The sequence below is a fragment of the Candoia aspera genome, chromosome 2 (assembly GCF_035149785.1).
Source record: "Candoia aspera isolate rCanAsp1 chromosome 2, rCanAsp1.hap2, whole genome shotgun sequence".
Classification (NCBI taxonomy): Eukaryota; Metazoa; Chordata; class Lepidosauria; order Squamata; family Boidae; genus Candoia; species Candoia aspera.
Genome location: NC_086154.1, coordinates 264,834,226 through 264,860,528, shown reverse-complemented (window position 1 = coordinate 264,860,528; position 26,303 = coordinate 264,834,226). Strand labels below are relative to the sequence as shown.

The window sequence follows — 26,303 nt, the reverse complement described above, 5'->3', positions numbered from 1 at the left end:
GGCTGGCAACTCTGCTTCCCTGGTGGGAGAACTCTTCTTGGCTAGCAGGACAGTAGTTTTCCCCTCAGTTCCAGGGCAAGCCCTCTCCAAAAAGCAGTCCCCATTGACCAGCAGGAGAAAATGGAAGATTCATGCCTTCTTGCTGGGATCAGCTCCTCCTGTGGAGGTGTTCCTGGCAGATCATACCAGGAGGCAGGCTTGGCACTGTCCAGGGTTGCAAAGGTGGGTTCTCTTTGGGAGCAAGACTGGGTCAGAAAATGGGTCTCAAAACCTGGACACCACCGTGCCCCACTTTCCTGATGATGACCGAGTGGCAAAGGAACTCTTCAGCCTGTCTGGATGGTACCTCCAATTTGCAAAGACCAATGACAAACATGTGCGTGAAGGGGGGGAAGAGGCTGACATGCATGAACTTGGTTCTCAGTCAGCCCTTCAGAATCTGGAGGATGAATGTCTTTGTTCCCCTGCAGCCAAAAACAATCCAGGATGCAATGGGCTTGGCTTCTTTGGCCACCCAGAAACCAGAAGTCTACAGTGATGCTGGTCTTGGTCATTCTCTCTCTCTCGGTGATTCAGCACCAGAAAGATGCTGAGCTCCATCCATCTTGATCCACCAGAAATCAGGATGTCACTGTAACCCTTGCTGTGAGGAGGAGTGGGCTGATGGATGCTTGAATTTTGCTTTACCTAAACAGAAGCTAGGATGCTGTTGGGATATTTGAATTCAGACTCCTTTTGGCAGATCAGAAAAAAACAAACAGCAAAACCAAATGGGAAAGGGAAGAAACCTGGACATTGCTTTGCCATGTGGCTCACCAGAAAGAATGCCAAAGCCATTGATGAAAAAGTGTCCCTCTCCCATTCAGCCCGCATTCCAGTCACCTGCTCATGGACCATGATGGGAGAGAGAGACTGGAGGATGTCAGGGCCCGGTGGGCAAAGAGAGGCACCCCTGCAATTGTCCTGGCACAGGATACAGCTCCCAGGGGTCTCCAGCACTTTGGGGTGGCCAGTATGCATCACGATGGCAAGGTAGCTCTTTCCTTTGTCCCATCTGACCAGGGACATTTTTTGCCTTCCTCTGGCTCCAGGCCAAACGACCTTACATCGGTGGCTTGAGATGGATGGCAGCGCTGTTGGGCCGGGCAGCAAGAATGTAGACCGTGCTTTCTCTCAAAAAGGCTGGCCAGGTGACAGTTCTGCTGTGGGCAAAACAGGAGACCACCAGTAGTGAGGGGAGACGGGGCTCCAAGCCCACTTCCAGAAGGGGGACTGTCCCGTGCAGTGCTAGACTGCCCAGGAGTGTCTTCTGCCAGTGAGAATTATGCCCCAATTGCTTGAAGATAGGAATGCCTGGGGAATGCCCCAGGGCCTGGGGACTGGCATGATGCCCATCTGCTACCTTTCCTTTTTTTTTTTTTTAAAGAAAAGCATTAAAAAAATGGTGCATCCATAAAACACTGAAAATAGCATACCACAAACTCCCAGGAGTGTACCCTAACATGTAGATTTTTTTTATAAAAAGAAGCCCCCCCCCCTCTCTCTATATACATATATATATTTGGGTAGGCAAATGTGCTACCAGACTCCTTATAAGAATATCTGTCACTTAAGGAGAAATCAACATCCTGAGCTGAGTCAGCACAGAACATGCACCTCCCGGTGGGTGAGACGTGGGCAACTCTATAGGGATTTGCAAGATGGTTTCCGGATTTGAGAATGTTTCCTTGGAGTAAAACTTGGGGTGGGTTATGCTTGTGGGCAAAAGGTGGCCAAACTGACTGGTACTTCCTTTGTTTTAAGGCTGTTAACCTAGCCTGCAGAGACATCGCACTGACAACAAAGGTCCGCATAGTTAAAGCAATGGTGTTCCCCGTAGTAACATATGGCTGTGAGAGCTGGACCATAAGGAAGGCCGAGAGAAGGAAGATGGATGCTCTGGAACTGTGGTGTTGGAGGAAAACTCTGAGAGTGCCTTGGACTGCAAGAAGATCAAACCAGTCCATCCTCCAGGAAATAAAGCCAGACTGCTCACTTGAGGGAATGATACTAAAGGCAAAACTGAAATACTTTGGCCACATAATGAGAAGACAGGACACCCTGGAGAAGATGCTGATGCTGGGGAGAGTGGAGGGCAAAAGGAAGAGGGGCCGACCAAGGGCAAGGTGGACGGATGATATTCTAGAGGTGACGGACTCGTCCCTGGGGGAGCTGGGGGTGGTGACGACTGACGGGAAGCTCTGGCGTGGGCTGGTCCATGGAGTCACGAAGAGTCGGAAGCGACTGAACGAATCAACAACAAAAACCTGCATCTGCATCTGCTCTACTTTACAAAAAGGATTATGTGAAAGCTTTGACTGACAGATGGGCAGTGTAGTTCAGGGTCTACGGGCCTGTATGGTGACCACCATGGGATACAAAAGATTGTGTCTTGGAATGAAAGAGAAGCAAGTGGCAAATAAAGAGCACGAATCAACAGATGAAATGAAAGAAAAATAGGACTGTTGTCTGTGGAGTCCTCGGTGCTCTCTGGGCCTGGCTGTTTTCTTGCAGACGCTTCATTGCCAGACTAGGCAACATCTTCAGTGCAAAAAAGGCAATGAAATGTCTGCAAGAAAACAGCCAGGCCCAGAGAGCACCGAGGACTCCACAGTTCAACCCTGAGCTACAAATACTCTCTTCGATTCGAACTATTGTCTGTCTGTGAAACTGAGAGAAAAGGAAGGAAGGATGCAATAGATCTGAATGAAGTTGGTTTGATCTTGTGGAGTAGACCTGATGAATTCAGACAGGGATGTGAAGAGGCTAAGATGTACCCCAGAAAGTAGGAACGGGTGTCATCTTGGCTGTTTTGGGTGTGTGGGAAAGTAGGAATGCTCTTGTGAATGGTGAAGAACCAGGATGAATCAGGGAAAACTGCGGGATGTTCTGAATGACTCCAGGAGCCCGAGGTAAAATTTACTCTGCTAGGTGACATGAATGAATGGATGGGAACAAGACATGGAAACAAAGAAAAAGTGGTTGAGTCATTTGAATGACTCAAGAATGTCTGATGGGGAGTATCTTCTTAGAAAAAGTTGGCTTCAAATATAAAGTGTGAGCATGTCCATTCATAAGTACAGATGGCAAATACATGAATATAAAAGCAAGACTGATTTCATTAAGTAAGAGAGTTAGCGAAGGGGTATGAGAAGTTCTGAATGTGGGATAGGCCATTTTCTGGGGGCACCAAGAATAAATTGCATGAAAAGATGGCTGTGAAAGAAACAAGCAGATCCTGAATGAAAGTGGAATGCCCGAATGAAAAGTCCTGTATAAACAGGGTGAATGAAAGTGGCCGTAAGGAAAGAGGATGTGGAAGCTGAGTGGAAGGAATTATGCTCAGTGCCACAGAAGTGGGAAGTATGAACAAGGAGGTGCAGCGAGGCTATGGATGAGAAAAGTGCCTGTAAGGGAAGGATTGCTGCAACAATCAGTAGAGAAACCTACTGTATAAGGCATCCGGGACAGTGTTTCTCAGCCTTGGCGACTTTAAGATAGGTGGACTTCAGCTCCCAGAATTCCCCAGCCAGCAAAGAACTATAATTGCAATGAGTGCAAGACACGGTTAGTGTCAAAAGAGGCAGAGAAGTTGCAGCGGGATTTTCACAGAAATAAAAATTTGGGGGGAAAACAGGTGAGGAGAATAAACGGTCTCCAGCAGAGTGAATGGAATTAAAAGAACAGTGATAAAATGATTTTAGATGAAACTGAAGTGGGGGATTGCCAGAAGGTATCTCGTACAGATTGTATGGGAAGGAATGCAGTATGCTGTAAATGACAGTGTCAAAGAAAAACATCATAAATGCTGTGAGACTGTTGAAAAATTGTAAGGCTGCATGTGCATGGGGTGCAGTGGACAGATTTGGTTTGCTAATGGAGTTTGCTAATGGAAACACAGTAAGAATGAGGGCAAAGAATGAGGGTGCCTGGGAAGGCGTTTGTGACGTCTCTGACCGTCGGCATACCACAAAGGGCAACGAGCAAAGTGTGGGATCTGCAGTGTGGCTTTATGTCAAGGGGGGGGTGGTGGCGGCGGTGGCTGGTGGGTGTTTCCATGGAGCAGATTTTTGATTTTCAGAAGATCACTGAGAAATACAGGAATGTGAAAAAGAAAGTCAACTGAACATTTGTTGATTTAGAGAAAGTGGATGATAAAATGAATGGCGGGCACAAAAATGGAGTGGAAAGTTAGTTGCTGAATGTGGTTAGTGGAGTGGAAGGAGGATGCCGGAGAGTAAACAGAACCCCGAGCAAAGGGTTCCACCCAGAGCAGGGAAAGATGCAGAGGTGGGGTGTCTGCTTCATGGCTCTACGTGTTTACGGATGAACGAGGGGGGAACACTTGCGGTAAGAGCCGGGGTGCACTGGTGAGGGAGCAGGAAGTTCTGGCACGTGGGTGATGCCGTTCTGCTGGCTGAGGACACGAATCATTCTCAGTGAAGCTGCCCAGTCTGAATGGTGCCATGAGGGGAAAGGAACTGAAAGTTGATTTACCAAAGAACACGCTAGTTGTGTCTGACAATCAAAATGGAGTGAACAACTGCAAATTATACACAAATGCTGAGAAAGAAGAGCAAGAGGATGAATTTGTGTTATCTTGGTAGAATATTAAAGATGGAGAAGCACACGGAGACCTGCTAAGAGGTCTAGATGCTGGTAGCAAGGTAGTGGGCGATGTGTGGCCTGTTGTAAGGAGTGATTGTCAAATGAGGCAAACATGGCTGGGCCTAAGAGGGCGCTTCTGCCCACTTTGTTATGTGGAAAGTGAGAGTTGGGTTTTGTTTGCTCACTTGCTTGTTTGCTGGGGCCTATATACAGTACCAGTCCAATTCAGGGGGCTTTGAAGCTGCTTACATTCCTTCCTTTCAGTAGAAAGTTTTAAGAAGCAAAATACGACAAAAGAAGAACCCTCTAAAACAAAAGAAATTAAAAAGAGTGCTAGCACAATGCACATGCAAACACAAACCGAGATGGGGGCTCCCAACTCACCCCACGTTCCCTCCCAAGTCTCTTCTAAAGCTAAGCTCTGACCAAACTCAGCAGGACGGGGACTAGACCATTCCAAAGAAAACGAGAAGGCCTAGAACGCAGCTGAAGGCAGGGAGGACAGGGCGCTGGAGGAGAGACAGGGTCAAGGGCGAATGGGCGGCGCATGAAGGTGGGCTGAAGGGGAAAGGGCGGGACCAGAAGGAAAGAAGCAGACCAGAGTGCTTGGTTCATATCGAGAGAATGGCTGAGGAGGAATGGACTGCAAGCCCATGTATGAGGGAAGAGTGAATGGGTCAGGAGGAAGGGGAGGGCGGAGGAAAGTGGCCAGATGGGATTGATGAGGTTCTGAAGACCAGAGAGGCAAGACGTTGAAGGACCAAAGGCAGGGGATGAAGCGGTGGATGGACGTGGTGGAGACAAGGAGGGCTTGCAAGGAAAGGGATGGGGAGGAACAGTGGGTGGTGTTGGTGTGAACTGGTCTTCTTCCATTTTGTACTCTCTGGCTTATTATTTCATGCTCTTTTCTGCACTCGGCATTAGGGAACAGGAACAGAAAGGCAATAGGATGATGGGGGTAGATCTGCCTATAAGGAGCAATACATAATGCTAAAAATACATATACAATATTTCTGTTCAAAAAGACATTTGTATAGAAGTAATTTATTAGATATCCTTTTTAATAAACTAAAAATGGAGATTCAATGCGTAAAGCACCCCTTAACTGAAGGATTCTTCAAGATTCCTTGCTGTTCTGTTAGTATTCCAGCCACATGGTATTTCCTACACTTTTAATCACCACCGATGTGAAGAACAATGCATTTCAGTTATCTAACGCTTTGCTGGAAACCTGCAACAGAACCTGGATTTCGTACATTGCACTCTCTTCTAAGGCTTGGGAAAAACAACAATTGGGACATGTGAAGGGGTCCGGCACGTTCAAGAAGGGTGGCTCAGTGCTGAGAGGCTTGACAAGGGCTAAGTGTCTGGAGCAGCATTTCTCAACCCGGGCAGCTTGAAGATGGGTGGACTTCAACTCCCAGAATTGGAGTCGCTGGCTGGGGAATTCTTGGAGTTGAAGTCCACCCATCTTCAAGCTGCCTGGGTTGAGAAACCCTGGTCGGGAAGAACTGGAGGCAGGGCATCCCCCCAAGTCTTCTGTGGATCTTCTCCAGGCCGGAGTGGGTTAGCTGGCAGGCGGTGGAGAACACCTGTGATGGAAATGGCAAGCAGGGGGCAAAGGACTTGCACAGCAGGGCAGTCTTGCCTTCTCTGGATCCCTCCCTGGCCACAGCTTAGCAGCTGCATTCCTCCTCCTCGACCACTGCTGCCCGGCAGAAGCAGGTACCCTCCCACCCACACCCCTGAAGATTCACAGTGGGCTTTGCTGCCAACTGTTCCCATGGCAACTCTGGCGTCTCGTCTCCATTCCTAAAGAGGCTGAGCGGACTGCAAGGGCTGACACGTCTTGCGGCAGACCCAAAGTCAGAAGCGGCTACAGGTACAGGAAGAGAGGTGTTCTGTGTGTCCACGCGTGGCTAAATGTGGAATGCTATCACGACCCCCTAATTTTCCATATGGAAAAACAGCACCTCCTAAAGTGCTTTGTAAGTTGACTCCCTGAGGAGGGACCCCAATAAATGGGATCCAGCTTTGTTTCCCTAAATGCCTCTCATAGAACCCCATGTATAAAATGGCAAAATTGGCAAGAACTGGACTGGGTCTTTCTCATTCCACCAGAAGTCATTAGGGAAGTGGGTTTGGCCACAAATAGATTCTGAATTGCTGGCTAAATCCAGGACATCTGACTGGGCAGAGCAACGGTCAATCTCCCCAAAGAGGACACCTTTCAATTACTCTCCTCGCTCTGTAAAAACGGGAGGAGAAAGAAAAAGGAGCAGCAGCTGCAGCAAGGCAGGCCCTGCCTACCAACACTGAAGCTGGAGACCCAGACCGTCTTCCTGCGGCTACTTTCTCTGCAAGGCGTTGTGAACTTGCACTGAAACCCATCTCCTATTTGTACAGGGTTAGACTGGCTAAGTCAGGGTGGCAAGGAACGCGGTTAGCTATTTGTGTTAATTCTGCGTGGAACTCTCTGTGGGTCACTGCTGTCTTCCCTGTTTTTCCTGTATGTCTCTGTTCCTACTGAATGCCTTCTCTGAACTCCTCTCTGTTATTCACCCCCCAGAGTCCTTCGAGACTGGGGCAAGCTAGAGCTATTGTTAAAAAACAAAACCCCAAAGTCCGCAGAGGTCCGGCTTTGCTGGCTCAATAAGGAAACACCTCACCACGGCCCTCCTCACCCGCAGACTGCCCAGCTACCCTTACGGCAGGGCTTCCTGTCCCGCATTCCGTCGTTCGGAGCAGAGCACTCATTTTCCTCCTGGGCTGGCAGGAGGGAGACATTCTGGGCACAACAGCTGAAAGATCTCCAGGCGGGCAGACTAAGGAAGTGCCAGGGGCACCGTCAGACGGAAAAGTAGCCGCTGAGGAGAAAACTCGGGGCTTCCGCCTTGCGTGCTTCTCCTGTCTCCACCAACGGGGCCTGACTGGGGCTCTGGACAAGCACTTGGTCGATACTCTGGATTCCCCAGGCAGCGCTTGTTCGTTTCTATTGATTTGTTGTTCAAACTTACAAAGCAACTTGGATTTGCTCTGAACGCAGAGAAGCTCTTACAGCTGCCGCCTGCAGACGAAGTGAGATCGCTGTGCCCATGGTGTTGTGGCACAGGAGTGGGCGCTGGGCCTCCACGGGTTCTTTGCCGCAGCCAGCCGCGTCCCCTGGCCATCAGCATGGCCCGGACCCCCTGCTGGGTCTGCTGGGGCATCTCTGGGGGAGCCTCACCGCTTACCTTGGTTCGCCTTGCTCTTGTCTGAGCAGCTCTCCGCCCTCCTGCGCTCGGCTGCTGGTGCCGCTTCTGGGGATGGGGCTCACTGGGCTGAGGCTGAAAGAGAGCCACACGTGGGTGCGGTCCCACATTAGAGTGCCCTCGGCCTGGCGAGAGGTCTGTTGGATCAGCCTGTCGGGCCCAAGGCCCCCCCCCCCGGCGTCCCGGTGAGAGGAGGAAGGCTTCTTCCAAGGGAGCTGTTTGTGCTGCTCAGCTGGGGTGGAGGTGGGGGGGTAGGATGACCTCCCCCACGAAGGGACCCATGCCTCAATCCTGCCTTGAATGGGTCCCAACTGCTTGGGGAAGTTAAGAAGCCTCACGTCGCTTGGCCCGGCTGTGTCTCCCGCTGCCCCCCCAACCTGCTGCCCTCCACACCTCTCTGACTGCGGTCCCATCCCGGCCAGCCCACGTGGAACCGTGGGAGCCCAGGTGTGGCTTGCCAGTGGGGGGAGAAGCCAGCTCTTTGGAGACTGCCACGCAGGCCCTTCCCTCCCTCCCTCCCTTCCATTGCCAGCCCACTGCAGGGGCCCGGGTGAGCAACCCCCCAACTGCCAAAACAGGGCCTTACCTGGCACTGCGGGAGGGTGCCCCCCGATGCCGTTTTCGGAACCAGGCATGCTGGGAGCGCTGGCTCTCACCCTGGCTGATGAGCCCGTCCCTGTGCTGGTCAAGCGCCAGGAAGGCCTCCCGTGCCCGCTCCCTCTCCTTGCCCGTCAGTAGGTGCAGCAGCCCCTCCTGGGGAGGGAGAGCAAACAGGAGAGTCCCTCAAAGCTTGCCTGGGGGGTGCAGCCCCCTCCACCTGATGCCCCCTAGGAGAGGCCTGGGGGAGAGAGGACGGACCCTCCCCGCCTCTCTTGGGAGGGGACAGGTGCCGTTCCACAGGCGTCGGGGGCCCCGGCTCAGTCCCAGGATCGGGGCCAGCCCCCTCTGCCGGGTAGCCGGGCCGCTCTGATGTGGGGGGTCCTCCCGCTCTGTAGCCCCCCCGGGAGAGGCTCCCACCAGTGTGCGGGTTCTCTGCAGGAGCAGCAGGGACTCGTGGGAGAGGAAGTCCGCCCAGGCGATGAGGCCTCTCTGCCCGGGGTCCAGGGCGGCAAACTGCAGGGTGTGGTGGGCCTCCTCCTTCAGGCTGCCGGGCGGCCCGGCCAGGCCCTTGTAGCGCAAGAAGTCTTCCAGGGTCAGGCTGCTCTCTGTGGAGCCCCCCCCCCCCCCCGTCATGGTCAGAGGAGGTGCTTCTGTCTGGCCTCCCCAGGGCAAAAAAGCTTTTGAGCTGCACAGGCAGCCCCTCCTGCAGGAGAGCCCCCCCTCTGTCCCACCAAGACCCCTCCCAACATGCCCCCCGTCCCTTGGCTACCTCTGCTCAGAGACGGGCTTTTAGGAACGGCCCCTCCCTGGCCTCAACCCTTTCTTGAAAGCCGTTTTATGCCTCTGCTCAGCAGACAGCCCATGAAGGGGAACCGCCAGCTGCCGCGATGCCCCTCTGCCAGCACCCCATCTCTGCCCCGAAGGGCCGGGAGCGTCCCGGCTGGACTTACCGGGCATCATGTTGCACTGGTGGAAAGTGCTGGAGAGGGAGTCCATCTCCTCCTCGGTGAGCAGCAAGTTGAGGTTATCCTGGGCGGGAAGGAGGGAGGAAGGAATGGTGGGAGTTAAATGGAGGCTGGATCCTTTTCAGGGTTGTGTGCCCACGATGGGTGGTGGAACAGAAATCTCTGCAGCTCCACGCGGGCACCTGGCAGCCATTCCCTGTTGCTTGAAAGGGGAGCCAAGCGGCTCTGGGCAGCTTCATGCTTCTGCAAGTCAGCTTTCACCCCCTTTCGGGTGTGTTAGAGAACAGCCTCTTCTGCCCCTCACCTGCCTCCCCCCCATTTCTGTTGCAATCATTTCCAGAGCAAGATTCCAAAAGTTGTTTTGTAGCTCCCTTCCCTTACCCCCCCCCCCCGCCCTGCCAACTTTGCTCTGGAAACTTCACTGGCATCCTCCAGAGACGCTGGGGGGTGGGGGGCTGCTGGATCAGAAGAAAGCCCAGCACCAGCCTTTGGAGCCTACAGGCCCCCACACCTGGAGCTCCCCCCCCCCCCCCGCTAGGGGCATCAGAAGCTCTGAAGGCAGGGGCTCCCCTTGGCAAAGAGGCTCTGATGGGCTCCCTCCTTCTAGGCAGGCACCATCTCTTCTCGTGAGGTTGGCCGGCTCCAGCCACGCTCAGTTGGCAACAAGGGATCCTTACAGTCATACAACCCAACTGGAAGGGGCCCTTGAGGCCATCCAGTCTGGCCTCCTGCTCCAGCCTCTGCCTGAATACGTCCTCCGCTCCCTCCACCCCCGCTCGCTCTTTGGATGTTTCTCCTGACACACACCTGTCTTCCTACAGGTTCAGTCCATTTTCTGTCCTCTGAGAGGGAGCAGACGGCCCAAATATTTGCTGTCGTTCCCCCACCTCTGTCTTCCTGTGGCTCAACAGCGTATCCAGTCCCCTGGCCCCCCCTGCAGAGGCACTTATCCCTTGTCCCCTGAGTGCCCTCACTGCCATTCCCCACACCTGCCCCGCTTTCCCAAATCCTTCTTGGCCGCCGCCTCCAAGCGGGGCCTCTGCAGCACAGAACCAAGCACAGCCATGATCTCCGGGAGGCCCTGGCCCACCGCGGCGCTTCTCGCCTCCCTCCTGGCCCTCCCCCAGCTTACGCAGTGGTAGCAGCTCCAGCCGACCGCGGAGTGGGCTGCCTCGATGGCCTCCGAGGCCCCGTCCCGGGAGAGCAGGCCCATGCGCTGCAGGCAGCCGTCGTGGTAGACCCTGGTGCACACCCGGCAGGCCAGGAGGCTCTCTGCTGTCCACACCTCGCACACCTCACACATCTCATCGTTGGCCACCTGCAGGGGGAAGGAGGGCTGGGAAAACTCCGGGCGGGGCTCTCTGGCCCTGAGGCCCCAGCCCCAGTGAGCCGGTGGCCGTGGCCCGGCCTCTCTTGGGCTTTCGGCTACTCGGGATCAGGAGCAGCAGGCCGGCGGGAAACCGAAGTGGCACAAAGGCCTCTGAACTTTGGACCGGCTGACCCCTGAGGGAGCAAGCATGGCGGCCCTTCTCAGAGCAGGCTCAGTGGAGGCCAAGCAGCCCTTCTGGAGGAAACATCCCCTGGGCAGATGGCTGACAGGACCACAGGGAGGGCCACAGGGAGGGCGCAGGGCCCCTTGCAGGACAAGCGGTGCTGGAGGCCCCCGGGGGACACACAGTGCTCTCTGAGGAAGGCTGCCCCCCAGGGACCCCAAAGGACACAAATGCTCAAGGCAGGGGCCACCAAATTTGCTCTGGAGAGGGGAGGGGGCCAGTGGTGAGCACAGGGCAGGGGGCATTCCAGGCTCTTTTTGGAGGGCGGCCATGTTCTCGGCCATTGGCTTTGGGATCCTGGCTGGGGCCAATGGGGAGCAAGGGGGACCTCCGTCTGGGGAGAACAAAGTGGCTGGAAGTCATCCCAATCCTCCCAAGCGTTCCCAGTGGCTTGTTCTTCCAACCACATTTGTTGGGGACTCCCTTTCTTGTCACGCACCATCCCAAAATATGGGTTTCTCCTCATCTATCTTTTTTGTGGCCTTTTTCAGAATATTCTCATACTCTGCAAACCACTCTCCCTGAAGCAATTCTTTCCTGTGTGTGGCTTTAGCTAATACGCAGTAGGGCATTTTGTGTGCCCTTTCCTCCAACAGATCTGGATCTGAGAACAGCACCAACATAGGAGAAACTGCCTATCTCTGATAGAACATACTTTGGTTTGTGTTTGGTTCAGAAGGTGAAATTCACATTAAAAGATGAACCAAACAGTTTTTTGTCCCCACCCCCACCCCCAGGGGCTTGAGCTTCTGATGACAAGAGTGATGAAAATGGATTCCCGCCTGCAAAGGGGAATTTTTTAGGGCAGACATTTCCAACTTGGCACCTTCCCGATGTGCTAGACAATGAGCTCTGAAGCCCAACACATCGGGACAGCGTCATCAGGCGGTGTTAGTTCTTTGCGGGGAGTGCAGACCACCTCTGCCCCTGATCTTCCCCTTCTGAGGCTCAGTCTATTACCTGCCTCGTCCTGCTCTTCGCCTATTCCACTCGTGAGTGCATTTGCTCTGAGGCCCCCGGAGAGGCTGTTTGAGGAAAGTCTGCTTACACAGCTGTTCGGGAGCTGTGAGGAACACTGAGCACTCACACGCAGACTGCCTGGGCTGGCACAACATGAGTCCAGGGTGGGGTTGGGAAATTTGTGGTGTGGAGTGTTGTAGAAACCCAGCCTTCGTCTTACGCATGTTCTGCAGATCAGGACACTCTAATTCAAGCTGGTAAAACCAAAAGGGGATTGTGAAGAGCTTCAGCAGGTTCTCCTCAGTCCGGGTGAGTGGGCCTCGAGAGGCAAATACTGTTCAGGGCAAAGGTGTGCAAGTGCTGCAGGCTGGCAGCTTCCCTGAATCTATACATTAATGGCATCTGAGCCTGCCGTGACTGATCGGAAAGTGATTTTGGTCACGAAGGACAGAATGATAAAAATGACAATCAGGTGCGTGGCTGCTGTAAAAAAAAAAGGGAAATTATGTGCTTGGAATCATCAGGCAATTAGAAAGGCTGAGATGATAGATAGATGATAGATAGATAGATAGATAGATAGATAGATAGATAGATAGATAGATAGATGATAGATAGATAGATGATAGATATAGATAGATAGATGATAGAGATAGATAGATAGATAGATAGATAGATAGATAGATAGATAGATAGATAGATAATCAGCCTTTCAAATTGCAGTATATGTATATGCCCTGATGCAAACCTGTGGCAGGACCACACTTGTCATGCTCCGCACAGTTCTGGTCACTGCACCTTAAGAAAGATAGGGCAGCACTGGAAAGGGGGCAAAGAGGGAGCAACTGAAAGGCTGGAGCAGATGCCCCCTTGAGCAGCTATGCAGTTGGGGCTTTGGAAAGCCGGGTGCAAAGGAGGGTCAGGAACGGCGAGGCCGAGGAATATAAAACCGGCGCAACCGGAGAGGGAGGAGGCCTTCCCTTGCGGGAGGTGCAAGAAGACTCAGGCCAGCCGAAGGGGAGTCTTCTGCCCACAGCCCAGAGTTCAGCGGTGAAGTTCGCTGCCGGCCCTGCTAGTGATGGCAGCCGACTGGCGGGGGGCGGGGTCTGAAAAGGGGACCGGAGGGATCCCGCTCTCAAGGACCCTGAGGGCGCCGAGCAGTGGAGGTCCCTTCATTTGCTGGGAAGGGACAATGGGAGGGGGCCAGCGGGCTTCCCAGTTGCAAGCTGCTGATGGTGGGAGGGAGGAAGAAGGCTGGGCTATATAGCCTGGCCGGCTCGCGGCTCTTCCGGGGCAGGTTTTCTGACGATCCCCTTGTGGGAGGGCCGCTCCAAGGCCAGCTGGACAGAAGGGGGCGAGACCTGAGACCGGCAGGTGCAGCAACGCCCCGCCCACTCGCTCTCACCGCCCCGCAGAGCACGGGCCGGAGGAGGAACGCGAACCTGCCTTCAAGGGGCCCTCCAGCAGGAACAGTTCTCCAGGGGAAGGCCTGGGGTGGGGGGCGGTTGCTTGTGACCCCGACCCCCCCCACGCAAGACTCCCCGCCGCTCGGCGTGCTCACCTGCTCTCGCTGCTCCAGGCTGACCTCCAGCCGCTCTTCCTCGCGCGGCTCCCGGAGGGGGCGGACAAGGACCGGGGGCACGAAGCAGCCGGGCCGGTCCAGCTCCTCGGGCTCCACGCCGCGGCCGTCCCGCAGTCTTTCCCAGGCGGCTTTCCCGGCCCCGCCGCCCCCCTGCCGCGAGGGCCCCCCCGCCGCTGCCGCTGCCGCTGCCTCCTCCTCGCGGAGCTCCTGCACGGCGTCCTCCTCCAGGGTCCCGCGGCGGCTGGCCGCCCCCTCGGCCTGTCGCTTGGCGGCGGGCCGCTCCCGAAGCCCGTCCTTGAAGGCCGAGACGGCGAGGCTGACCTTCTGCACCTGCTCCACCGTCTGCCGCCGGGACATCAGCACCCCCATGGCTCTGCCTGCGGAGGGAGAGCGCGGCGCGGTGGGCACACGAGCCTTCGCCCCGGGCCCGCCAGCTCTGAGCGTCGAGCAAGCCCGGCTGCGGGAGGTGCCGGCGCCCGCGGACTGCGGAAGCCGGGCTCCCTCCCCGCAGCGCCCCACCGCAAGCCACCCCCCGCGTCCTGCGCATCCACAGAGTTTTGCTGCTGCCCGCTGTCCTGCAGCCAGCACGTGTCCTGCCTTCCTCCCCAACCAAGGAGCCCTCCAGAACGACGAGGACTTACGCCACCCCCAGGGCAAGTCCCCCACGGCTCTTCCCGGGCACCCTCAGCTTTTCCGGGGCCACAGGTCTCCTTCCTTCCTTCCCACAGCCAGGCAGTAATGCTGTGGAATGTCCTTTGGGAGGCCTTTTGGTGGAGGAGGGGCACCTGCAGCAGCCCCCCACCCCTGTTGCCAGCTGACAATTGACTTGGATTTCAGAGAACAACACAACCACAAGCTCCTGGGGTGGCTGCAGGACCAGGGGCTGCCTTGGTCCTTGGACCAAGCTGGGCTGGGTTACAACTGCCACAAGACACCAAGATCCCCTGGCGGAAGGAGCGGCAGGGTGGTGCCCTCTTGCCTGGAGCAGAAGCTCCCTCAGGTGGCCTGGGAGCACTTCCTGGAGGGCCTTAATTCTACCCACCCTGCATGGTAAGAAAGAGCGAGTCAGTGACCCAAACCCGGGATTAGGCTCTGCCCATCCAACCTCATCTACCCTGCTTCTTGGTTCTCTTGGGGCTGCTTCCCCCAGCAGACTTCCCAGACTGGCACCTGCCAGCTGCTGTACACTGAACTACAGTGGCTGTGCTGTCAAGAGAGGGGCGCCTAACATTTGTGGAAAGGCAGGATGGAGAAGGTCCCCAAGGAAAGCAGCTGAAATCAAGAGCAGAAAAAGCTCTTGATCTTCCTCTCCCAGGCCACTGACTCACCAGCAGTCCCCCCAAACTGTTTCCCACCCCTCCCCAGTCCCATTCATTTTCTCCTTCTTGGGGGGAAAAGCATCACTTTTACAAGATAATAAAAAGCAAGATGAGGGGGGAAGGGAGGACATCAGAAGAAGTTACAGTGGACACCTAAAAGGCCTAGTGAAAATTCCGAAAACAAAAAGAACGCCTACTGGAAATAAAGAGGGTCAAGTCACAAAGGAAGATGACCGAAAAGTGGAGCCGAAGTTAGTGCAGGAGACTAAGAATATCTCAAAAAGCTTTAGCTGGGAAACAGATGAATTTGTATACCTGTTGCTGTCCAGGGAAGATGGCAATATGAGAACCGATTGGAAAAGGCAGAGCTGTTCAGCCACAATGCTGGCTCATCTTCTCCAGTGCCTTCCAGCAGGAAATGGTAAAGAGCAGGACTGAAGCTTGACAGAAACACAGTCAAGGAAATTTCTTTATTTTTATGGAGTCCAGGTCCTCAGGACCAGAAAAATGGCATCCTGCTGAAGGAACTTGCTGATCTTCTGGCCAAACCCTTGTTTATTATCTTTGAGAAATCCTGGGCAACCAGAGAAGTGCCAGATAATTAAAGGAAAGCAAATGTTGCTTTATCTTCAAAAGGAGGGAACTATAGACCAGTCAGTTTGACGTCAATGCCTAAGAAGATTCCAGAGCAGATCATAAAATGATCATTCCATAAGTACCTTTAAAATAATACAGTGATTACTAAAAATCTGCATGGATTTGTCAGGAACAAGTCTTACCCATCCAACCTTGCCTCATTTTTTTGAGTGGGAAACTCCTGAATAGATAGCTTGGAGTCTTATGGAATAGGGCATGATCCAAATATTATGAACAAACAAAAAACCCTGCCTCACACTTAGGAGCAGTTAAATGTAGGCTGGATGGTATGACATTAAGTGGATATATAATACAGTTGGCTTGAAAAAAATCATACTTCAAGAGTGCTTATTAGTAGCTCTTCCTTAAACTGGACAGCAGCATCAAGAGGGTGGCCTGAGGATCAATCCTGGGTCCTCCACTCTTCAACATCTTTCTTAATGACTTGGAAGGGATGCTCCCTGTGCCAACGACAAGATTGGATGGCAGAAGTAAAATTCAAAAAGATCTTGAAAGGGCACAGAAATGGGCTGAAAATAAGAAAATGAAATTTAACAGCAACAAGGGTGATGTTCCTCAATTAAGAAACACAAGTCAAATGCAGAGGGACAGGGTGGGGTATTGGATAGATTGAACAGATGAAAGGTGAAAAAGCGACTCGTGATTGTAACTCAACATAAGCTTAATATAGGTCAGCTATGTGAAATGGCAAAAAAAGCAGGTGCAATCCTAGGTTGTACCAATGGAAGGATAGCTTCTAAATCATGGGAAGCAATGTAGTTCTCATCTTCTGCACTGGTCAGACTAGATGTCATGCCTGAAGAGAGATGGAGGTAGGTTCAGAGAGCGGCAACAAGGATGATCAGGGGGCTTCCTAGAAACTAAGTCCTATGAAGACAGAGAGAGAGAGAGAGAGAGAGAGAGAGAAGTGGAGAATGTTTAGCCTAGAAAAGAGAAGACACACAAATACTCTTCAAATGTCTGGAAAGATGTCACAGAGAAGATCAAGATGTTTGCTCCATCATTGCAGGGTTCCAGACAGAGAGTAATGGACCTGCATTGGAGGAAGCAGATTCCAGCTGAACACACTCCCTCTCCTCAGAAACCGTTGACCTGTCCCACCCGGTCAGGCAGAGAGGGCCTGCTGTGGACCCTGTCCATGAGGGATTGCCGATTGGCAGGGTCCAGGAGGAGGGGCCTTCTGTGCTGTAGCACCCACCCTTTGGAACAAGCTGTGCCCGGGGCCCCCAGCAAGACAGGCCCCCACTCTCCCGGCCCTTCGGAAGGAAGTAAAAACGTGGCTATGCCACCTGGCCTGGGATGGGAGGGGGGAAGGCTATTCATGGGGGGGGGGGGTTGGCCCCGCGAGGGTGCCAAGGTTAAGATCTTCCCATCTTGAATTTTATATTCTATATTTTATGTCTTGTAATTGCATTTGTATTTTTATGTATTTATATGGTATTGCTTTAGTGATTTGCTACTTTTACTATTTGTAAGCTGCCCAGAGTCGCTGTACATGAGATGGGCGGCAGAGAAATTTAATAAATAAATAAATAAATAAAAATTTGAAGCCCAAATCCACATGGGGATGTCTGCTTTTTCAGCATCTTCACTGAGCAACTGCTCCTGGTCCTTTTCTCTTCCTTCTACTCTTTTCCTTCATCTCCTGAATTTGGTCATTGCGGCACAACAAAGAAGCCCATAATCCTGCTCTGTAATGGGAAAGTCCATTATCAGAGAACACTTTTTGGGGGGAGCAAGAAAGTAGATGAAGCAAATAAACATGCTAGAGGAGGAAAAACGTGTCCAGGGTTTAAGCCGCAGGGACTGTGCTTGGCTGAAGTCTCATGCTGAAAAGTTGGAGGAAGTTAAAAAAAAATGAGATTTGGTTCAGCGGGTGCTGAGAATAGTTCCAAGTGATCCTGAAGATTGGTGAGTTCAAGAAACAAGTAAACCATAGTCAGTTTCCCTGTGTAGGAAGTGTAAAATCAAGGCCATCTCCATCCACTGATTCCTTAGTTGGCAAAAATAGAAGTAGAGGCAATTTTTATACTAACAAAAGCAAGATAAATGTTAAGCCCAACTGCATACCTTTACGGAGCAACTGGCTGGATTTTTGCTGTGTGTGTTCTTCAGCAAAAAGTGCAACCCTTTAGCCAACTTGCTGACAGCAAATACATGGTGCCTGTCTGAACTCCCCATTGCACAGGGCTTCCGTCTCCACTCCCTTCCAGGGATCTGTCACATTTATTCATTGCACACTGCCCATCTGGGCCTCTAAAGTCAAGAGGGCATTCACAGCTCTGCTCAGAGAGCCATCAACCCAAAGACACTCTGGGAGAAGAGCCGTATTAGTCCAGGCTAGTCAAAAATCCCTCGGGAGAAGAGCAATGACCAATCTCCATAAAATAGTTAAGAGCAGAGACATCACACTGACAACAATGGTCTGCATAGTTAAAGCAATGGTGTTCCCTGTAGTAACATATGGCTGCGAGAGCTGGACCATAAGGAAGGCTGAGAGAAGGAAGATGGATGCTCTGGAACTGTGGTGCTGGAGGAAAATTCTGAGAGTGCCTTGGACCGCAAGAAGATCAAACCAGTCCTTCCTCCAGGCAATAAAGCCAGACTGCTCACTTGAGGGAATGATATTAAAGGCCAAACTGAAATACTTTGGCCGCATAATGAGAAGACAGGAAAAACCCTGGAGAAGATGCTGATGCTGGGGAGAGTGGAGGGCAAAAGGAAGAGGGGCCGACTGAGGGCAAGGTGGATGGATGATATTCTAGAGGTGACGGACTTGTCCCTGGGGGAGCTGGGGGTGTTGACGACCGACGGGAAGCTCTGCCGTGGGCTGGTCTATGAAGTCATGAAGAGTTGGAAGTGACTAAACGAATAAACAACAACAGTCAAAAATCAGAGAGTCTGGGAGAACCTTTCCCAAACAGCAAATTGTATGAAAAAGCAGCTCACAAAAGCTTACGCACTTCAGTACAATTTGTTAGACTCCTTCTAATTTTTTCCATCAGCCTGAAATGTCTTCTGATGCGGTGCCAATTGTTCCAGACATCCCTTGAGAAACAGCCACCCATGGAAAGGCCTTTACAAGAACGTCGAGATTTAACATGCAGAGATTCTCCCAGCACACACCAGGGACAGAGGTGAGCCAGGAGCGACTTGAGGAGTTACGATATAGCAGCCTTCTCCGGCCTGGCCTCTTTGGGGGTCCTGGATTACAGCTCCCATTACTAGAGCCAAGACGAACCCATAAAGAGCTTCAGTGTGGTATCTCCAAGAGTCACCACCTTGGGCTGAATCAGTGGGAATAACTGGCCAGGATCAACGACTGGAGAGAGGAGGTCAGGCATATAGCCCTGGGATGCTCTAGGGCAGGGTTTCTCAGCCTTGCCCACTTCAAGCTGCGTGGACTTCAACTCCCAGAACAAGCTGGCTGGGGAATTCTGGGAGTTGAAGTCCACACAGCTTAAAGTTGCCAAGGCTGAGAAACCCTGCTCTAGGTGGACTTGAAGACCCAGGCTCTCTGTCCTTTGATTCCTCTTTTCCTTCATGGAGAGAAGGAGATGATTTTAATATGCAGACATTTACCACACCTGCTATTGCAGATAAGCGCACACTGGTCACGGCCACCCTTTTGAATACAGCCCGCACCAACTTTCCTCTCCATGCACTCACGCCTTTACCCAAATCCCCACACCCTGCATGGAGATACACACCTCCACCACCCTCCACATGCCTATCTATTATGCAAGTCCCGCTTAATCTTGGGATGCTAAGCTCAGCACAGCATGCCAATAGCTTCCACAAGCTGCTCCTTGAGGCCCCTCCCTCCTTTGGCATTCGCCCCCCTCCCTCTTGGCTAACTGCACTGCATTTGGGTGCAATTGGCTCTCTCTCCTGTTGTCAGGGAAACCCAGGATCCCACCTCCAGGATTTAGCAGGTGAGCTCTACAAAGTGCTCATCTCTGCTAAAAAGCATCCCTTCTTCCACTGATTGACAGTGGGGGTTACTGGTGTTGCGCATCTCCAGCTGAGCCACAGTGGCTGTCTTGCCCAGGCCAGTTGCTGCTGCTGCTGCTGCTGGCCAAAGGGCTTCTCCTCTTTGCCCGTCTCCTGAAGGGCCAGTCTCTCATGCCACAATATTACAGGAGCTGAGAATGGGGTTCAAGTTAAATGAAAGCAGCTTTCCTTTTTAAACCCATCTGAAAGGTTCAGAATCCAAAAAACTCTTAGGTGGGTCAAGAGAACTGTGATCTGGATGCACCCGTTGGGAATCAGGGCTGCCATGAGGACCAGACTCATGGAAGAAGGAGCAGGGTGACCTCCACCCCCACCGGCTGACTTCCTGAGAGGGCAGTTGTGTGCATGGAGCCCAAAGCTGGTCTCGCAATGTTCGGTGGGGTTTTTTGAGGGTTGCAATCTCAGAGGAGCAATGGTGGGTGGCTCACTTGTCTGGTATGTGCAGGTGAACAAGAATCAAGCATGGCTTGCGAATGTTGTACAGGGTACTAAAATTTCCAAAACATGGAAGCTCAGGAGCATGAAACAGACACTCCTTTGGTCCATCCAGGCCTGTCTTTGAGCACAAAACATCTGAAGCTGAATTAATTAAGCCCACTGTTGTTGTTCTGCAAAGCACAGCGCTAGAAAAGAGAACAAAGCCGAGGTTCTCTCTGGTGGTGGGAGGTGCTGGGGATTGGCAGTTCCTCCCTTCCCTTCTGCCCATGCTTTAGGGAATCTGAGCAAATGCCACTGGCCAGAGACCCCCCCAGGCCCAACTGGCCCACAGATGTGGCAGAGTTGCCTGGCGAGGGACTCTCTTGGTGGGGCAGAGAAAAAGAAAGGTGCAGAGCAAGTCCCAGCAGGCTTTGTCTGAGGGGCAGCCTCCCCAGGCAGGGAGGACCCTGCAAGGAACAGACCCTCCTTCCTCCATGGCGAGCTCCATGTGGAGACCCTGCTTCCGCCTTCAGAGTTCCCACGGGCTCCAAGCACCAGACCAGGCAAAATCTTGCAGAAGAGAAGCCTGCAGAGCTGATCCTGAAGCCACTCAGAGGGAGCCCCGCTCCCTGCTCTTCCTGTCCCCAGGTGAGCTGGGCCTCCCACCAAGGATGAGAGCTGCCCAGACAGGGGCCCGGTCCGGGTACCTCTGGTTAACAGCCGAGAGAGATGGAGATGAAGACTCCTCAGGCAGATCGGCGGGAGGGCGCAGAGGTGTCCCTGAGTGCCGAGGCAGCCTTGGTCTGCCAGCCTCCCAAGAGATCCACCCGCAAGGATTGTTTTCAAGAACAACAGCGAGATGACCCTCCTCATCGGATTAAGCCAGCCAGAGCTGTGCTGGAAGACTGCCAGCCGGGCATCGCATTGCAGGCATGTCCCGCACTTCCTGTTCATGAAACGCAGTGATGGGTAAAAAGGGGGTCAGGCAAGGCGAGTCCTGAAGAAGCTGGGTGACAGCAGGCACCCAAAGCAGCAAAAATACCCCTGCCCGAAAGTCCCAGTGGCGGTGTGGCCACCCCTCCTCTCTCTCCACTGCCAGCCAATTAGCCCCACATTCAAAGTGGGAGTGAAAGGGGCAAGTGTGTCACGCACATCTGCATGCTACACTTTTACGCCTACCTACAATCTCAGCACCTGGATGGTGATGGCTGAGGGAGGAAATGGAGAGGAACTTCCCGGTGCACAGGAGGAGGGGGTCTGGAGACAGGGGACGCTGCGCTGCTTTCAGAAACGAGGTGGCTCACAAATGGAAGAAGAGTGTGTGTGGTACAACTGCGTGTGTGAACGTGAGCCTAATGGGGATAAATGACTGCTGCCATCTAGCAAAGTACAAGAAGAACTTTGCATGTGCTCCCAAGCACTCTTCTGATTCACCCGTGTGGACCAATAGATTCTGGTACCACTGAGCGCCAGCTGAGGGCGGAAGTATGGCATCGAGGTTTCACTACAGATGCTGAAGTATCTGAGAGCAGCGAAAAGGCAGAGGTGCATCTGGTGAGAGGCCCCTCCTGCCCGGGTGGGAGTGGCACCTCACTTTACAGTGGCAGCAGCACAGCCTCCTGTCTGGCCAAGGGAACCCTTGCCTTCCTGGTTACATGCACAGGAAAGCTTTCCCTCGGCACTTCACCAGGAACGTGGGAGATGGGCGTTCTTGTCCCTGGCACTCCGCTGGCTTTGCTGATTTGCATGTGCTTCGACATTTTTAACCCTTCTTAGCTGCCCAGAGTTGCTTGGCACGGAACAAATCAGTAAAATCACAGGAATGCCAACCGTTACATGCCTCACCATCCTCCCCCCACCCCAAAGGATGCCGGCCATCCTTCTTATCCCAGAAGCGTAGCTGTGCATAGAGCACTTCCCTGATGCATTGGGGACAGAAGCCCAGGTGCCCAGTGACTCACAACAATCCCCACACTGGAGGCCGTCCCTTCCCTTGGTGCCCCCCCCCCGCCTCCACTTGTTCTCCCTTCACAGCAGAAAAAGGGCCTCGATAGCCTAACCAGCCACCAAGGCTTATCCTACGATTTCTCAGGTTTTAAGCTGCCACAGCACTTTGGGAGGTCAATAAACACAAACGACGCATTCTAGTGACTAAGAAATGCAGCCCCTGAGTCCGGGGGAGGAAAAGTCAGGTGAGTCCTGGCTGTAATGGAGCACTTTCCAGGGAGCCCCCCCCCCGGGGGGGGGCTAATGTTTTTAATACCTTTCCATAGACAAGGCGCTGGATCTTCCCTGGCAGGGAGCCCGAACGCCATTTTCCAAATGAGTTCTTGCAGTGCCCAGCAGAGAAAAAATAATTTCTCTGCTTCGGAGGCCTCCAGTTCTGTGGATGCAACGCACAGTGGGCTGGGCCTTTGGACCCACAGCACCCCACCGAGGGCTCCGGCTCCGTTTTGCATCGGCCGCTCGGCCGGCTTTCGGAAGGGCTGCTGCTGCATAATCATGACCTCTCATCTTGGCTTGTGCCTCGCCCCGCCGCCCCGCCGCCCCGCCGCCCCGCAGAGCACTTTGGAAGAACGGCCATCTGCTCATTGACACGGTCCGGTCCCTTCCAGGGATCCAGGAGGGGGTCACAGCCCCGGCCTCGGCCTGCAGCTTCCTCTATTGCCCCGCACGGCTGGACCCCGCGCCCCTCCCGCCAGTGGGGACGCCCTCCCGGAGCCGAAAGCACTTCCAGGACGGCGGGCTGCTCAGATCCCCCGGAGCGGGTGGGACGGACGCGCCAGTCCTTCCGGCCGCCTCGCCGAATCTCTCGGCTCCCGGATCGCCCCCGACGCCGGTGGGGCAAGCGTTTCCCAGGCGCTCCGGAGGGCCGTGTTGGCGGGCGGGGCTCCAGGGGCCCCTCGGTCGGAACCTTTTTGGGCACGCGGGGAGCGGGCGGCCGTTCGGCTCTACCCGCAGGGCAGGGGAGCGGGACATACATTCCGGGGCTTTCCAGAGAGCCGGGACTCTCGCGGCGGGGGAGCGGGAACTGCCCAGCTGGGGGCCGGCCCTTCCGCCTCCCCGGGAGCCCTGCCTCGCCCCGCTCCCCCTCGGCTCTCCCCCGGAGGGCTGCCCTCTGCGGGCGAGGCAGGGGCTTGTGGGAGGGAACACCCCGGTGGGGGGCTCCGTTTCTCCTGGGCGCTGGGTCGCCTCCGCCTGGCTGCCTCTTGTCCGGGAGCCCTCCCCGCGCCCGAGGCCCCCCTGCTGCCTCGGCGGCCGAGCCCGCGTCCCGCCGCAGCCCAGGCCGGCCCCGCAGCGCTCACCTTAGGCGGACCGAGCCGGCTCCTCTCCTAGCAAGCTGCCCGCCGCCAGCCCATGCCGCCGCCGCCGCCGCCGCCGCCAGGAGAGGCCGCCGAGGCTGCCCGCCCGGGATCCGCCGGGGCTGCCGCAGGGGGAGCGGAGAGGCGCGGCGCCCCGCCGAAGGCCGGACGGACGCTGCCCGGAGCGCGAGGCCGGCACGAGGAGGAGGGGGAGCCGCCGCCCCTCACCCTCCTGCCTGGCTCCACGCCGCCCGGCGGCTTTTAACGACGCCGCAGCCGCGGGAAGCTCCCGCGAAGAAGCCCCGCCCCGCGCTCGCTCCGTCGCCCCACCCGCAGGTGCTGCGCTAGGGCGCCCCCCGGCAGGGCGCCCCCCCGAGTGGCCGGTCAGCCCCCGAGCGGCGCTTCGCACGCGGCCGGGTCCTCCGCAGCCGCGCGGTTCGGCGGGCCAAGGCAGCCTCCCTCCGAGCCTCGGGGGGCACCGCACGCCCCCTTCTTTCTGGAAGGGGAAGAGGTGGAGTGGGCGAGGGAGGAAGACTCTGTCCCCCAGGTCCGCTCTCGCCCGACTGGCCTGCCGGGTCTCCAGGGCAGGGGGATCTCCGGCGGCGCTCTGAGCCAGCTCTTGCCTTCGAAGCCGCTGCCCTTGTAATGGCACCCCCTCCGCGTCTCCTCCCCGCCTGCCTCGGCCAAGTAGGTCTGGCCCTAGATCCTGTAGTGGGAGATGGTGCTGCCAGACCCCTAACCACCCTTCGCTGTGTTGTGCGCTCTGCCCTCCCCCTGTCCCCTTGAAAAACATACCACCACCGCCGCCGCCGCCCCCACCTTAGGAGTGAAATGTCCTGTCCTGGGCTGGCCTGAGCCCAGGCCCCCCCTCCCCGGGTGAGCCAGCTTCAGCTGAGGCTCCCCTCCCTCCCCCCAGGGCCAGCTAAGCCTCCCACCTGCCCCTCAGGCCAGGATGGCTGGTTGCCTCTGGGGCAGAGGCTGCAGCTGCCCCAGCCCAGCTGATCCCTTTTGCCCCCACCCCCCCGCAACTCATGGGGCAGCACATACTGTGGGGGCCTTCGATGCACAACCTTTTGCAGTGTCCCCACCTGGCTTGCTCGCCCTGGCCAGCTGGTACCCAGGCCACCAAGGTGCTGGGGGTGGGGTGGGGTGGGGGTGGGCAGGCAGGGAAATGGGTCTAAACCACATGCAGTCAGGTGGAACCCTGCCACTGCTTGCCACAGCTGGCTCTGGAAATCTGAGGGCTGGCCCTCTTCGGTGCCCAGATGGGAGCCCGCCAGGGAATCCTGGGCAGCAGGGCAGGACAGGAAGTTGCAAACCGCGCCAGAAGAAGGCGATGGGAACAACTTCCGTACTGCGGCCCAGAAGGCCCAGAAGGCGGGCAGATGGAGCCAGCTGTTGCCTCTCATCATCCTCCCAGGAGGCCAGACCAAGTCTCTGCCTTGGGAGGTGCCCAGCCCCTCATGGGGGTGGCAGGAGGACCTTCCCACAGTTTGTACGATGATGTGCTCACCAGCTCTGCCATTCGTCCTTTTGTGGAAGGCGGCACCAGGAGGCTGCCTGCATGCTAATGCTCAACGCCCAGGTGAAAGGCCAGGTGACAGGAGGAGAGCACACGCCCAGGCCCCAAAATGAGGGGTGGGGAGAGGAGGGTCCTGCAAGCCTCAGACCTGCCAGTTGAGCATCGGGCATTGGCATCCAGGAGGGCTCTGGATCTGGATCTGTAGGTGGCAGTATTGCAACCGAAACTCTCCCCACGACCCGAGTTCGATCCCAGTGGAAGCCGGATTCTCAGGTAGCCGGCTCAGGTCGACTCAGCCTCCCATCCTTCCGAGGTCAGTAAAATGAGCACCCGGCTTGCTGGGGAAGGTGGAGACTGGGGAAGTCACCAATGGCAAACCACCCTGCTCTATAGTCTGCCAAGAAAACATCAGAAAAGCGGCGTCCCCCCGAAGGGTCAGACATGACTCGGTGCTTGCACAGGGGACCTTTCACACCTTTCACAGATTCATCTCATCTCATCTCATTTTTGATTGGGAAACTTCTGCAACTGCATGTGGGAAGGGGGTGGACCCTACCAGGTGCATTTCCTCCCCTAACCCTGTCACATCTTGCCAGGGTATAACATCCTGGGTTGCAGATGATCTGAGAACGAGAAAGGGGATTGACTGGCCCCAGGCCGCTCATGGAGGGGCAAAATCCACCCAAAGCAGACACCCTGATGATGCCTGCATTGCTGCACAACTCAACCTGCTATGTGTGTGTGTGTGTGTGTGATTGTCAGAGGAGAGCTGTGTGAGTCTAGGGTGGCAAAAGATCAGGAGGAGCCTGGCAGCACCTTTTCCGGCTTGATGGAAAGGCACCAGCTTTTGTGAGCTGCGGTGCTGCCAGAGTCCTGATGTTCTCCCCTAGTCCCAGTGGGGTAGGGAGAGCAAGCCGGTCCTGCTCCTGGGGCTGGCTTGGCCTTTGGGGTGGGCTGGGTATGTCCTGAGTCCCTCCCCAGAGCCCTGGCCAAAGGCTTTTATTTCCATCCCTGGCCGCCTTCTCTGCCCCTCCAGTCCACCTTGGAGGGCTCCCCGCTCCATCCGAGGCGGGCCCCCCTCTTGGCACCCGGGTGCCACCCTCTCCGTTGACTCTTCCCAGTCTCTTGCACAGCCCTCTGGTGGAAGATCCTGCTGGTGCCCAAGATCATCTTTCCTCTGTTTCCTGCTCCCCCTCATGGCACCCCCGGGGTCGGGGGCTGGATGGTAAGAAGCTCCGGGGTCTGTCTCCTTGCATCGTGGGGAGGGTGAGGAAAGCAGATGGCACGAGTTAGCATCCGCACACAATGGGGAGGGGGAGAACAAGATGCCGCCTATGGTCGTGGTGGACCTGTGGGGAAGGCTCAGCCCATCCCACCCGTGTCCACGTTCCAGACCTGGAGCTTGGGCCTCTGGAACTCCTCTCACACCGTTCCCTGGTTATTCGGGGTTTCTGCATTCACTGGAATATTTTTAAGCACTGCTCTCAAGTCCATCCCGTGCACAGCAATGTTTATTA

The 26,303-nt window shown here is 55.1% G+C and overlaps 1 protein-coding gene across 1 annotated transcript; it reads right to left on the bottom strand.

Annotated features, from left to right (window-relative positions):
- Positions 1-644: 644 nt before the first annotated feature.
- On the bottom strand, positions 645-23,316 carry PHF24 (PHD finger protein 24). The gene is made up of 8 exons (XM_063293196.1): positions 23,268-23,316; positions 13,535-13,932; positions 10,596-10,781; positions 9,449-9,527; positions 8,916-9,103; positions 8,485-8,651; positions 7,881-7,973; positions 645-1,202 (listed from the first exon to the last, which is right to left on the bottom strand). Exons 2-8 carry the CDS (start codon positions 13,922-13,924, stop codon positions 1,103-1,105), a joined length of 1,203 nt encoding a protein of 400 aa, XP_063149266.1. The 5' UTR covers positions 13,925-13,932; positions 23,268-23,316; the 3' UTR covers positions 645-1,102.
- Between the last annotated feature and the right edge of the window lie 2,987 nt (positions 23,317-26,303).

Coding starts and splice junctions, on each gene's coding strand:
- PHF24 (XM_063293196.1), bottom strand. CDS start 13,924: ATGGGGGTGCTGATGTCCCGGCGGCAGACGGTGGAGCAGGTGCAGAAG. Junction 10,782..13,534: donor GCCTGGAGCAGCGAGAGCAG/GTGAGCACGCCG, acceptor TTCCCCCTGCAG/GTGGCCAACGATGAGATGTG. Junction 1,203..7,880: donor CAAGAGCAAGGCGAACCAAG/GTAAGCGGTGAG, acceptor TTTTGCCCACAG/CAGAACTGTCACCTGGCCAG.